The 13,557-nt window shown below is 39.3% G+C and overlaps 2 protein-coding genes across 2 annotated transcripts; one reads left to right on the top strand and one right to left on the bottom strand.

Moving 5' to 3' along the window:
• Nucleotides 1–630: 630 nt before the first annotated feature.
• On the top strand, nucleotides 631–8,789 carry LOC103399738 (retinal Mueller cells isomerohydrolase-like). The gene is made up of 14 exons (XM_008338377.3): nucleotides 631–1,020; nucleotides 1,889–1,971; nucleotides 2,075–2,225; nucleotides 2,682–2,789; nucleotides 3,027–3,168; nucleotides 3,286–3,433; nucleotides 3,803–3,884; nucleotides 4,007–4,139; nucleotides 4,871–5,013; nucleotides 5,555–5,684; nucleotides 6,192–6,306; nucleotides 6,988–7,082; nucleotides 7,319–7,430; nucleotides 7,949–8,789. The coding sequence occupies exons 1-14, from the start codon at nucleotides 1,010–1,012 to the stop codon at nucleotides 8,092–8,094; spliced, it is 1,599 nt and encodes a 532-aa protein (XP_008336599.1). The 5' UTR covers nucleotides 631–1,009; the 3' UTR covers nucleotides 8,095–8,789.
• Nucleotides 8,790–8,958: 169 nt separating this feature from the next.
• On the bottom strand, nucleotides 8,959–13,346 carry LOC103399726 (methylcrotonoyl-CoA carboxylase beta chain, mitochondrial). The gene is made up of 12 exons (XM_008338369.3): nucleotides 13,191–13,346; nucleotides 12,560–12,724; nucleotides 12,268–12,464; nucleotides 12,007–12,185; nucleotides 11,841–11,921; nucleotides 11,231–11,409; nucleotides 10,910–11,138; nucleotides 10,627–10,718; nucleotides 10,341–10,497; nucleotides 10,040–10,162; nucleotides 9,604–9,831; nucleotides 8,959–9,523 (listed from the first exon to the last, which is right to left on the bottom strand). The coding sequence occupies exons 1-12, from the start codon at nucleotides 13,208–13,210 to the stop codon at nucleotides 9,437–9,439; spliced, it is 1,737 nt and encodes a 578-aa protein (XP_008336591.1). The 5' UTR covers nucleotides 13,211–13,346; the 3' UTR covers nucleotides 8,959–9,436.
• Nucleotides 13,347–13,557: the final 211 nt, after the last annotated feature.

The raw sequence follows: 13,557 nt of genomic DNA, 5'->3' as shown, positions 1-13,557 counted from the left end.
GTTTGAATTTACAATTTTAAATTGTATTTTTTATGTTCAATTAGAAATTTAGTTTTATCTGAAAAACATTTCATAATTAAATGCATCTGAAACAATTGCTGTAAACTTGTCAATGAAGAGGTGTGGGGGTGTGCAATACTTCCATCTACCCAAGGGGGGCGCTGCAAAAAATTGGGTGCCACCGTTTTTTGATGAAATGGTTCCCTTTAATTACAGGTTATTTGATTAGTGATTTTATAACACAACTACAAGCTGTGGGAAAAGTACCCTATAAAGAGAAAAGTGACAGGTTTTCACAATAAAATACCATGCAGAATAGCGTGAAATAAGAAATTGTATTTTTTTTCTGTGTCCCAGTACCAAACCCTTGCCCTAACAAAACCCTTTGTTAGGTCATTTTTATGTAAACTTCATTCCTCATGTCTTAAGGTCTAAAGGGGACGCTGGTAACCTCTCCCTCTCACCCATGTTTTTGCTATTCTCTCTTCTTCTAGACTTTGCTGATTTGAGTTTCTCACAGACATCTGGTATTAATTAAATTGGATTCCTTTGACTCTCTCTCTCACACACACACACACAGTGAACCAACAGCAACAACAGCTCTCCCCAAAGCCGACTTTATTGGTTTGACTAACATCATTTAACAGTTTGGTTCTAAGAACTTGTTTTGGGACATTCTGCACAAGGCCAGACGGATGAAAAGAGAAGGGACAAAAAACTGGCTTGTTCGGGGACAGAGAGGGGGAAGGACAGAGAGGAGGGGGAGGGGAGAGAGAACGCAAGGCAAGAAAGGTAGAAGAAGGGGGACAAGGAGGGAGGAAGACCATGTAAATGAAGTGACAAGGCAAGGAAAGGCGAGGGAATGCAAATGGGTAAGTGGATGAAAACGGGGGAGGAGTAGAACTACGGGTACATAAGAAGCAGGGGGGGCGGACTTTTCTCTCACATCTCAGGAAAGTTTGTGTTATTTTTGTGTCCTCTGCCCAGTGTGTGAGAAGCTAACAGCAACATGGTCAGTCGGTGAGTAAAACAGGCCTTTATTTGACAAATGGGTTTGAGGATGGAAGGGTTTACCTTTAAAGGTTAAAAAGTTGTTTTTTGTGATGATATGATGACGGAGAATGATTGTTTTGCCTTGTTTTTAAGTTAACATTTTGCAAGAAACAGCAAAAAAAAAAAAAAAACCCCAAAAAAACAGGAAGTGTCTATTCTATTGTCTTGAATATATTTAGCTGTTGCACAAACAAATGTTTGTTAAAAATCTCTTGAAACAGAAAGGCAAAATTATCATCAAAAACTCTGTCATTTTAAAGACCTTCAAATAAATATAAAGTTATTTAAGAAACTTAAAATAAAGTAAGAGGTATTTCTGAAGATACTGTAATAATGTCCAGAACAGTAGCAAGCATCCTGGATACCGATGAAACATCTGTTCAGTTTTTTAGTTTTCTTTTTTCTTTGCCGTTAGCAAGCAAGCTGAAAAAAGTGTACTGTAAAACCAGTGTTAACTTGATTTTTGGAAAACTTTACTCACACTAATAAGTGCATATATTTGCATATATAATACATGCATATATTTGCATATATTTGCAGTATGAGTGAAAACCTTATGACATTATGCCGAGACTATCAGTACCACAGTTGATCCTGCAGGAGTGAAAGGAAAGAGTCAGAAATGTGAATATGAGAAGGAAAAAAATTTAACCTCTCATTCCTGTATATATGTATATGCAAATAGTAATAATATATATGAAAAAACGTTATAAACATATCTTAAACAACATAAAATGTCTAAATATGACAAAACAAACTGATTTGAGGGGTAACATTTGACATTGATGCTTGTATTACCCAGTCATACATTAATTCTTTTTTTTTTTTTTTCAAGTGTGGAGCATCCTGCTGCCGGCTACAAGAAGATCTTTGAGACAGTGGAGGAGCTGAGTGAACCGATACCTGCCAAGATCATTGGTAGGACTGAGCAGAAGTGGATATATATATAACTGTGATAATACTGTAGTACTTTTTTTTGTCTTTGAGCTCTCACACTGCGTGTGTGCGTGTGCATGCACAGGTGTGATACCATCATGGCTGAGCGGCAGCCTTCTCAGGGTGGGCCCTGGACTTTTTGAGATCGGGGGACAACCTTTGCGACACCTGTTCGATGGACAGGCTCTGATGCACAAGTTTGACCTGAAAAGGGGTCAGGTGACCTACTACAGGAGGTAAGGGTTAGTTCTGACCTATGACCTTATATAGTGGTGACAGTATGAACTTTTTATCAGAAGTGTAAAAGGTGTGAATAGGAGGGAAGCTCCGGATCCTGCCTAATACACACATTCCTTCACATGTCATATATTAGAACCTTCACTTTATGCTGAGGCAGGTCCAGATGCACATTTGCGACATACATTGATTTATTGTGGGTGCAGAGAGGTACGCAGATGTGCAAGCAGCAAACAGCTGACTCTAAAATTCATTAAATTCATTAAAAAGGAATGCTGCTCGAAGAGACAACCACAATAATCAGCCACAGGTGCTACAAAAATCCTCCTGGAATCAGTTTGTCTGACTAAGCAGAAGTGGTCTCACAGTTCACAGTCTATAGAATCAGCTGCAGGATGCTCAGTGGTGCCTGGTTCAACAATGGGTGTGTGACCTGTGTGTGTGTGTACTCTCAGGTTTATCAAGTCAGATGCATATGTCCGTGCCATGACTGAGAACCGTGTGGTCATGACTGAGTTTGGCACAGCAGCCTATCCAGATCCCTGCAAGAACATCTTCTCCAGGTAAACTATCTATCTGTCTGTCTGTCTGTCTGTCTGTCTGTCCGTCCGTCCGTCCGTCCGTCCGTCCGTCCGTGACAGCGTATCTATCTATCTATCTATCTACTTCCCTGAGCCATCGTTAATGTGATCAGTAACACCTGATTGGCTCCAGTGTGCCTGCTGAGTCATCACAGTGACCCAGAGTCCAGCGGGTTGTCCTGACTGTACCCTTCATTTTGTTTCTTTTTTTTCTTACAGATTTTTTACTTATTTCAAAAGCATTGAAGTGACTGACAACTGCCTGGTGAATGTCTACCCGGTTGGCGAGGACTTCTACGCTGTCACTGAAACCAACTACATCACTAAAGTTGATCCTGATTCTCTAGAGACGTTGAAGAAGGTAAAGAGTTACCAGATGAAAACCCTTATTGAATTTTGCTCATAATTTTCTTCTCCGTCTTTGGTGACGTTAACTCAATATCTGGTTTGACAATTTTTTGACAACATTTTCATTCAGGTGGACCTGTGTAAGTACGTGTCTGTGAACGGGGTGACGGCTCACCCCCACACTGACTCAGATGGCGCTGTTTATAACATCGGTAACTGTTTTGGCAAGAACTTGAGTCTGGCCTACAACATCATCAAGATCCCAGCTGCTATGAAAGGTAAGTCTGTAGTACACACTGGGGTCAAAGGTCAGACACACTCCACCTTAAATATCTGGATTAGATTTCTTTTGTATTTAAACATTTTTCAAAAATGTCAAGGTTAGCTTCATTGCTACAGTACATGATGTCTTCAACCTTGTCACTTGTAGGGTTGTCAGTGCTTTTTTGTAGGATTAAGGATCAAACTAAACTAACACATGTGAAGTGAATTAGCTTAAATTAGTAGCTAATAGCCAGCATAGCTAGATCTGTAAACAACAATAGTTCTATGTACCACTTTGGAATTCACTGGCTTGAGCTAAAAAAGGGAAGTCGATTTTATGAAAATAAACAGCATCTCAAATGTTTGTGTTTTACTGTTTGCAGACAAATCAGATCCTATAGAGAAATCAGAGGTCATTGTTCAGCTGCCCAGCAGTGAGAGGTTAAAACCCTCCTATGTTCACAGGTACTGTAGTAGTACTTCACTGAAACAGCCGCGTCCTTCTCTCTACACATCTTTATTTCAACAGTTATTTACATTTGTATTTTTCCGTCATAGTGTCTTCGTGTCTACTTGTCTCTGTGTAGCTTCGGGATGACGGACAACTACTTTGTCGTCGTGGAGCAGCCGGTGAAAATTAACCTGCTCAAGTTCCTGTCGGCCTGGGGCGTCAGAGGAACCACATACATGGACTGTTTCGAAAGCAATGAACGAATGGGGGTAAAAGCTGTTGAAGCACTACTGGTTACTAGGCTCAGGTCGAGGTCCAACGTCAGTTCCCTGGCTTCTCTAATGTGGAATCAGCTCCAAATGTGGAGTCAAGAGACAAAGTTAAAAGTTATTGTCCACTGTGGACTGCTGGGAAACTCTCAGGGTTCGCTTAAAATAGTATTTTTCTATATATTTACATACAGTATTATAACATAAACATAAAAATAAAATTGCTTTTCTATAACTTAAAAAACTGTTTTGATTATTTGTTTAAAAAAATATGTTAGCTAGTTTTTTAAAGTAAAATTCTATATTTGAAAAAAAAATTGACATTTGTAAAAGTTAATGTGAATCTTTAACAAAGCCTGTATTATGCTGCCAAAGGCCTAGACTGCTGGGGGAACTCTCAGAGTACACTGAGTATTAGCTTTCTCTTTATTTATATGTGTACGTGTCTCATTAGAGGATGATATGACAATTTGTGGTAAAACTCATTTTTTGAGGCTAGGCTACGCTAATAAAGTCTAACTTCTTATTCTGTTTCAATTGTTTGAGCATTGACAGTGTAATAATTTTTTTTAACCATGACTTGTCATGTTAACAGATTCTCCAACAATGTCAGCAGCTAATCAACAACCTTATTTCAAGCGTTTCTTTTTTTATTCATTAATTCACTAATTTCCTATCTGTTGTTTGGAATTTCTGTGTGTTTGTGTGTACTGATGTGTGTCTGTGTGTAGACGTGGTTCCATTTGGCCCAACGAGACCCTGCTTCCTATTTGAGCAACTACAAATTCAGAAGCTCAGCCTTTAACCTCTTCCACCACATTAACGCCTACGAAGAAGATGGATTCATGGTGGTGGACCTCTGCACGTGGAAAGGGTGAGTCAAATTCACACCCGGCCAAAATTCAAAACTGTGACCAAGTCTCAGCCAAATGTAATATTTATTGAAAGATTGACTGTAATTGTTCATGTTTTCCCTTCTGTCCAGATCTGTATTGTAGATTTTTTTCATAGGAAACAAAACTTTAGTTTTATGTAAACATTGAATCTGGAACAGCTAAAGGTTAATATTATTAATAACATGAGAAATTAAATTTGAAATAAAACACACATCAGTAATATTTGTTTCCTACGATGTCTCTTTATCTGTATTCTTTCCAGTTCCTTTTTAATGTAAATCTTTTTTTTCACAGGCCAACAACAAAGCAATCAAAAGTGTATGTGCTATAACATAGCCATAGCGCATACACCACTAATACTACAAATCCTGCCAGTATACAGTGGCTATATACTGGCGGACAAACTCTAGTACACATTCATTATGATTTACAGTCCAAATATAATTACACTGCGGGCCAGATTTGGACCCCGGACCTGAGTTTGACTCGTGTTCCTTACTCTGTCTACCGACTCTGCAGCCACGACTTTGTGTACAACTACCTGTACATGGCCAATGTGAAGGAGGAGTGGGAGGAGGTGAAGAAAGCAGCCATGAGAGCTCCGCAGCCTGAGGTCAGGAGATACGTACTGCCTCTGGACTTACACAAGGTGAGGAGTTGTTTCTCTTCTGTTTTCTGCCTCTGTCATCTTCGCTCTGATCATATGTTTTGCAATGTTGTTTTTTTTTGTTATCTATCTATCTATCTATCATCCATCCATCCATCCATCCATCCATCCATCCATCCATCCATCCACCCATCCATCATCAAAAACCACTGTTTGCTTTTTCACTCTGGATCTAGTTCATGTTTCACAGCACTTGTAATGATATTTGTAGTACACTAAAAGGCCAAAATGACTTTCACCTTGTTTCACCTTGTCCTGACCGTTTGGTCGTCAGTATGTTTTTCCCTACTGACAGTACTTGGCGACCTTTTCATAATCAAAACAAATCCTTGTCAGAAGCGAAACTAAAAACACACATTTTAAGCAGAAGAAAAGAAAAGAAATTTGTTCCATCTATGACTTCAGTCACGTTCGCTTCACTGCACCACCCTGTCATATACAGGATTTAGTGGCGACCAGATGGTTATAATTCTGTGTGTGTTTCTTCAGGAGGAACAAGGGAAGAACCTGGTTTCTCTGCCCTACACCACAGCAACTGCTGTTCTTCACAGTGATGGAACCGTGTGGCTGGAACCCGAAGTCCTCTTCTCTGGTCCAAGACAGGGTGACTTACAGATACATTTACACATACAGTGTATATACAGTATACACACAAATACTTGTACACTGGCAGTGTAAACAGCTACTGAAATATCAGTAAAGCAAGTGACTGCAAAACCCTCCCTGCTGCAGCCCACGTTTGTAGGCTGTCGTCAAGCTCGCCCATGTAAATACATAACTTATATACAGTATATATGTATATATACAGTATGTAGTGGGACTTTAAGATATGAGTTTAATTCGTTCCAGCCCCCCAGAAATATTATTTTAAATAAACCTCCCATCTAAACATCAAAAACATAAATATGAACAAACAACTGATAATATAAAATAATAATAATTAAGAAAACATTTATATTATTGTTAAAAATGGGTAAAATAACCAGCGAGGGACAGTGAGGGAGACAGCGCCACACAGTGGAAAAATGGAGCTGGGTTGACCACTGGTAACTCGATGTTGGAAAATCTTTGCTGAATTGCTGACTCGTAACGTGGAAAACTTGTATTTCGGGGAGTTCGTATCTCAAAGCCCCACTGTATATACGTATATAATAAGTCAAGTATACTAATAAATATGTTCAAAACGTTACATTTAGGTGGATATTACAGGAGTTTTACCAGTTCTTTTGTTTTCTTATGTCTTTGTGTCTCTGTGTTAATGCTTCTCCCTCCCTGTGTCTCTCAGCCTTCGAGTTTCCACAGATTAACTATTCTCGGTGTCGTGGGAAGAAATATACCTTTGCTTATGGCCTGGGGCTCAACCACTTCATCCCTGACAGGGTAAGAGTGTGTCACAGAAACACCTGAAGAGAATGTCAGCCTCCATAGAGAAGAAGACTGTTTCATTAGCACTGGGACTTGAACTGATGATGACCTTGTTGTTGTTGTTGTTAAACGCCAGTCTGTTGAATAATGAGACCACTAGGCCACGTGATTCATAAACTCAAACATACTGAAAAAAACCCCCACACGGTGACTAACGGAAGCTGCCGGTGTCTCTGGTTGAACTGCTGCAGATTGTGAAGCTGAACGTTCAGACCAAAGAGACGTGGGTGTGGCAGGAGGAGGAGTGTTACCCATCAGAGCCGGTCTTCGTACCCACGCCTGGAGCCATACAGGAGGATGATGGTAGGGTCTGCACATGACCACAAATACATGCACAAACATAGCTAAATATGTTAGCCACTGGATTAAATGTGGGCAGAAAAACTACAAGTTAGCAAAAATAACCAAGAGAAAAAGATTACACTGTAATTGAATCTTATTTTTCAATATTGTGATATTGTTTTGAATAATTATTATTGTCACAGGTTTAATTTTCTTGTGTTAGAAACTTTTGAACCTTTTTGAATTTATTTTTTAACTCTTTTTTTGTCCACTATATAATTCTGTGACACTTTATACAATGGTATGCATTTCTTTGACTCTCTTTCTCTTTAGTCATCATTTTTCAGATGATGACTGAAGAATTACAAGAATTTTAATGTTTATGTTTTATAAATCACGAAATGAACAATAAAAAATGAAATGTTTAAAATATAAGTAAAAGAAAAATAATGTAGACTGCATTAAATCAGATAATTTAACATGTTTAGTAGACAGACATGTACAGTCTGGTACTCAGCGTGGTTGTGTTGGTTTTGCAGGAGTTTTGCTGAGTATCGTAGTGAAACCAGGAGCAAGGAAACAAAGTTTCCTGCTGGTTCTAGATGCCAGGAGACTGAGGGAGTTGGCCAGGGCAGAGGTCGACACCATCATCCCCATGACTTTGCATGGGGTCTACAAACCATGATCCAAAAATGGTAAAAAAATATTTTGATTGACGCGTTCCATGACTCCAAACTGCAGGCTCCTGTCCCCCAAAGCTGCCACGAGAATAAAACAAATAGTTTTAATAAGCATGGCTTCGTAAAGAGATAGTGTAATGTACAACGATCGGACCACGATAACACCAAACAATCATCCACAGTTTTGTCCCATTTATTTTAATGACCGTGGGAATGTGGTCCTGTGTCAGTCAGGGATCCCACGTTTTCACCGTGCCTCAGTGGTGGTGCGTTCCATTTGACTTGTAGGTCGTTGAAGTAAGAGTTAATTAGAATCAGTGTTATTTACTTCGCCTGTCTACGGCTCATCAGTGTACGTCACAGACAACAACCAACAACCATCTCATTATAATAATAATAACAATAACAATGCAATGCTTACTGCTGCCATTTCACTATGTTTATTCTGTGTATTTTATCTCCATGCATGTGTATTGATGTCACAGTGGCAGCTTATGGTTACTGCGCTATTAACTGCAAATTTGTATATTATCTTTGTAAAGCATCACTGTAAAGCAAACACTAGGACTACGTATATTATTATATACATTTTGGCAACAGACATTTAGGGCCTTTGTGACACATTAAGTTTAGTATTTTATCTTTTTTTTTATTTGTGACTGTCATATATTTTCATATTCCCAACCAGAAACAATATTTATCTTTAAGATAATAACCTTTATATTAAGATAACCATACGAGTAATAAGCTCTGGAGTGCCACATAAAATGATGTGGTGGGCCACATTGGGCCCATAGGCCTTGAGTTTGACATACAGAATGCGACCTAAGTGAACATTTGGAGAATGAAAATACAGCAAACCAAAGGAAGAAGTTTAGTCATTTTATTTGCAGTATATTTACATTTTACCTTTTTAATTTATTTTTACAAATACTAGTACAGTTAGTGCTTTCTTCAGAACATTTCTTGAATGGTAATACAATGATGACAAATGTGTCAACTCTGACAAGTTTTCATTTCATTTGTTTGAAGATTTCGATAAGATGATGACATGATCAGACTTCTAAATCTCAGTGAGATTGATTTCTACAAATTCAGAAATTACAATCAGAGATTATTCTTGTTAAAAGATCCTGACCTAGACTTCTGACTGTAGATTTTCATTTTTTTCCCCGTCTGTTACGTCTCAAACATTTACTCTGACCTCCATCACTTGTACATATCTCCAGTGAGTGTTCTTAAAGTTTTGTCAAACCTTTATTTAAGGTAATAAATGATGGACATGATTCTAAATCGAAGCAGTTACACTCGGTGGTTGTCTGTACAAATTTGGAGCAACAGGCACTTCTACATTCGAAGAACGGTTGAGTGATCCTTTTGTGTTGACAGTTGATATTTCTGCTGTTTAATGATGTCCAGACAGTCTCTGACCACCTGTAATCCCCAACAGTTAATCAGTCAGAAAATAAATCTTAAATATGAATATTACAATCCTCCTGGTGTGTTATTTTTACCCTCCTGGTGTCCTGAGGCAGAATGACCCCATCATCCCAGAGTCTTCCAGAGGAGAAGAAAGCTGAACTCTCCTTTTTTAACCTTTTATTTAAGTCGTCCTCCTGCTGCTGCTGCTCCTCCTGCTCGGTATCAGGGGGCAGCAGGGAGCCACAATAACCAGGAGCAACCATCGACACTCTGGCGTTAGGCCACAGGAAAAGGAAATTTGGATCAAAGGCTCGTCCACACTGCAGCCGAAAACAGAATGGATTTTAGCATCAGAGAAAAAGAAAAAAGAAAACAAGCCCAGTCCACAGTGTTAGGATAAATTCAGCTGGAATTCTCTAGGTCACATGACTTCTCTTTTATTGACACCTTTAAATAACAACAGATGTCGACTATAGTTCATTGTCCTGGTTAAAAAAAAAAATCACAAAATATGTCACGCTGTCTCACCATAGCGTAGCTGTCGGGACCGTGACTTCCACCAATCAGCACTGTGATCTTAGGGACCGTTGCACAGGCTACTGCAGAGAGCATTGACCCCCGAGCCTTTAGACAGTTACTGTTCTGCTCTGCCTAGAACAGGAATACACAGAAAGCAAAAGATTGTTTATTTTTTCAAATTTAATATACATGTAATATTGACCAAGATATCTGAAACGTGGTTACAGGAATTATTGATATTTTGTATTCTTTCAATTCCATAAATATATGTATATGCATAACTGTGTTGTGTTTTACTGAGAGTGAATACCTGGGACTTGGAGAGCGTCAGTGCTCCTGTGGGAGCTGTGTTTTGGAGGAAGAGCAGTGGGATGTCTCTCTGGTCACACAACTGGACAAAATGACTTCCTTTTAAGGCAGCCTCATACAACAGCTCTCCATTATTGGCTACGATTCCCACCAGGTGGCTAATGTGATAGGGGAGGGGAGGGGGTGGGAGTGGGTACATTTAAAAAAAGGGATTCATGTCCAAATCTGAGAAGTCTTCTCACAATGACAGAGTAGTGTGTGTGTGTGTGTGTGTGTGTGTGTTTTACCCATGAATCTTGGCAAATCCAGTGATTAGTGTGGTTCCATAGCGTGCTTTAAACTCCTGAAGGCGACTCCCGTCTGTCAGTCGACTGATGACCTGGACCGACAGAAACAGTAACATAAAATGTATACTGTACTACACAGTGGTTAATGTCATTAAGTGTGTTAATACTGCTGTTTTATGATAGCTTATAAAAAAAGTGTGAATTTTATTAACATTAAAATCAGGATAAACTGTTTAAATGTACTGACAGGTATACAAGTCCAGTGAGGATAAGGCTTTCTTACCATTTTAACATCCACTGTGTATTTATAACTTAGTGGAGCCAGACCCAAGAGCTCCTCCGAACCGTACAGAGGCTCCTCTTCAGCTCTTCTCCTCCTCCTCCTCATCGTTGTTTCCTCATCCTCTACATCTTCTTCAGGAAGCTCAAAATTAAGCGTTGAAATGATGTTTCTGGTGTATTCATACGCTTCCTTCTCGTCCCAGGCAAAATGATCCACACAGCCGCTCACTCTACACTCATCAGAGGACAAATTTAACTGACAATGCATCGCTGTTCAATACTCATCATCATCCTGTAAAGGTTAGTTGATACGTTGACCTACTCGGCGTGAAGTCTGGCTCCTCCCAGGTCTTCTGGAGACACCTCCTCTCCTGTGGCGGCCTTGACAAGTGGCGGTCCTCCCAGGAATATCGTGCCTATCTGATGCACCATCACTGCTTCTTCTGCCATGGTGGGGATGTAGGCTCCACCCGCTGTGCATGACCCACATACCACTGACACCTTCAGGATCATTGGTTGTTGTCATGAGGGCACGGCTTAGAGTTTCTTACGTAGATTTGTCTCAGTGCTCACTGACATCAGATGTTATCAACAGAGTAAATTCCACAGCCTATGGTTTTATACAGTATATTCATTAGGGGTGTAGGAGAATATTCATATTATAACGATACTGTATCAAAATTCTACACCACTATTAATTTTTTTTTTCAACAATTAACAGGCAAATATTCCTGGTGCTGATTTATTTCATTTTGCTTTTATTTCATCTCTAGCGATTACAAATGTAGACCCCCTCAAATGTTAGTAACCTGATGTTAACCATGTGACAGCATTGTGTGTTCAACATGCTGACAGTTTTCCAACATTTAATTTGTATCGTGATACATATCGTACACACCCCTAAAATTCATCACTTTTGTTCAATTCTTTACCTGTGGAATCTTCATCGCAGACATGATGGCTTCGTTGTAGAAAGTTCTTCCTCCCTGGTTCTTATCCGGAAAAATTTCTGACTGGATAAAGAAGCACAATCAGACAACGAGGAAATAGAAACTGCAGTTTTCCCTGAAATAACTGTCCCAGTATTTTAAAACTAACCTGCAGTGGAAGGAAAGCTCCTCCAGAGTCCACCAGGTAAACGCATGGCAGGCGGTTTTGAATCGCCACTTCTTGGGCTCTTAGCTGTTTCTTCACTGTGATTGGATATGCTGTGCCACCTTTGACTGTTGCATCGTTGGCAATAAATACACACCATAGACCACAGATTCTGCCTATACCTGATACACAGGCAAAAATATTGTCCGATATAAAATAAAGTATCAGGATAACCAACATAGTTATAGTTGCCATGTGTTTCACCTGTCAGACAGCCGGCAGCAGGGATGTCCCCATAAGGCAGACCCATACCAGCTATTGGTGACAGCTCCAGAAAGTCTTCATCGTCCAGTAGAAGCCGGAGACGGTCCCTGACTAGCAATTTCCTGTTTCTCTTGGTGTGTCTGGCGATGCTGTTCTCACCTCCACCTTTCCTCACCTTCTCATTCAACTCTGCTAACCTGTGACAGTGAAGGTCAAATTCAATTATTGTCACCAATGTGAAGAAGAAGAAGAAGAAAAAAACAGTTTCAGGACATCAATTGACAAGACTCACTTCTTACAGCAGGCGATGCTGTTACGAAGGTTAGCTTCAAATATGTGTTTATGAATGGGCTGCAGTGGCAGCTCCAACACTGGGAAAGCACTCTGCAAAGATCTCCTCTTCTTTAGCGCTGAGCTCATATGACGGAGTGAACATTTCCAGTGCTGCTGTGCTAAACTGTGATAAAATAAATATTAGGTCAAAGGTACTAGAATAAACGCCATGCACATTAAAAGGTTATTTTTTTCAAATTCGACATTTGAAGGAACGCAATGCAAAAATTGGTTTGTATTCATAGTTTTGCCTGGAATAAACAGTGGAACTCTTGGAACTACTTTTTGCCACTGTAAAACTATCATCCTAAATATTAATGTAGATACAAAAATAGGTAATGGTGTCAACTTCGTGTTAAGAGTATTTCCGCCTACTACATGTACCCGGGTTGTACTGTAATCTCCGTAGTCTTTATGATAAACCAAACGCATTAAATACATATAACCAAACGTATTCAATCAAATGAATAATAACCCAGTTGAAGATGATTCCAAAAGGCACATCCTTAATATTCACACTGAGAAATGTGTGCCAAAGTTCATGACCGACTTCCTTCAATGTGTTAATCCATAGATATGAAACGTCTTACCTCGTAATGCAGCGATACATGACTGAATGTTTGGATGTCTGCACAAATAAAGCTTATTTAACAGGATTAACGAGTAAAATGACAAGAAAAAACTCAGTATATGTCCATTTTATGAAATATCATCTTCTTGCTTTTTACATGGCAGGAGTGCGTCCGATGATTAGTTTATGCATTACCGCCATCTATTGGTGTGGAGATATAAGAACACACCAAGTCGATAATTTCTAACCACTTTTCACTATACATATTCTTCTTTTAATAATTTCCCGAACCCCGGAGAAATTTTAAAGAGTATAAGTACAATTGTTGACGGTGGATGACAACAAGATCAGACAAAAACGAGAACGATGTGGACAGTTATTGAATT

The sequence above is a fragment of the Cynoglossus semilaevis genome, chromosome 2, assembly GCF_000523025.1.
Source record: "Cynoglossus semilaevis isolate Cse_v1.0 chromosome 2, Cse_v1.0, whole genome shotgun sequence".
Classification (NCBI taxonomy): domain Eukaryota; kingdom Metazoa; phylum Chordata; class Actinopteri; order Pleuronectiformes; family Cynoglossidae; genus Cynoglossus; species Cynoglossus semilaevis.
This window is presented reverse-complemented; position numbering and strand designations above follow the sequence as displayed.

Bases quoted from the DNA above. Each gene is read 5' to 3' on its own strand.
- LOC103399726 (XM_008338369.3), bottom strand. From the start codon at position 13,210: ATGTATCGCTGCATTACGAG. The intron at 11,410-11,840 runs GTAAAGAATTGA...ATGATCCTGAAG, and splicing joins CTGCGATGAAGATTCCACAG to GTGTCAGTGGTATGTGGGTC. The intron at 9,524-9,603 runs GTAAAAATAACA...TGGGGATTACAG, and splicing joins TGCCTCAGGACACCAGGAGG to GTGGTCAGAGACTGTCTGGA.
- LOC103399738 (XM_008338377.3), top strand. The intron at 3,169-3,285 runs GTAAAGAGTTAC...ATTTTCATTCAG, and splicing joins CTCTAGAGACGTTGAAGAAG to GTGGACCTGTGTAAGTACGT. The intron at 3,434-3,802 runs GTAAGTCTGTAG...TACTGTTTGCAG, and splicing joins GATCCCAGCTGCTATGAAAG to ACAAATCAGATCCTATAGAG.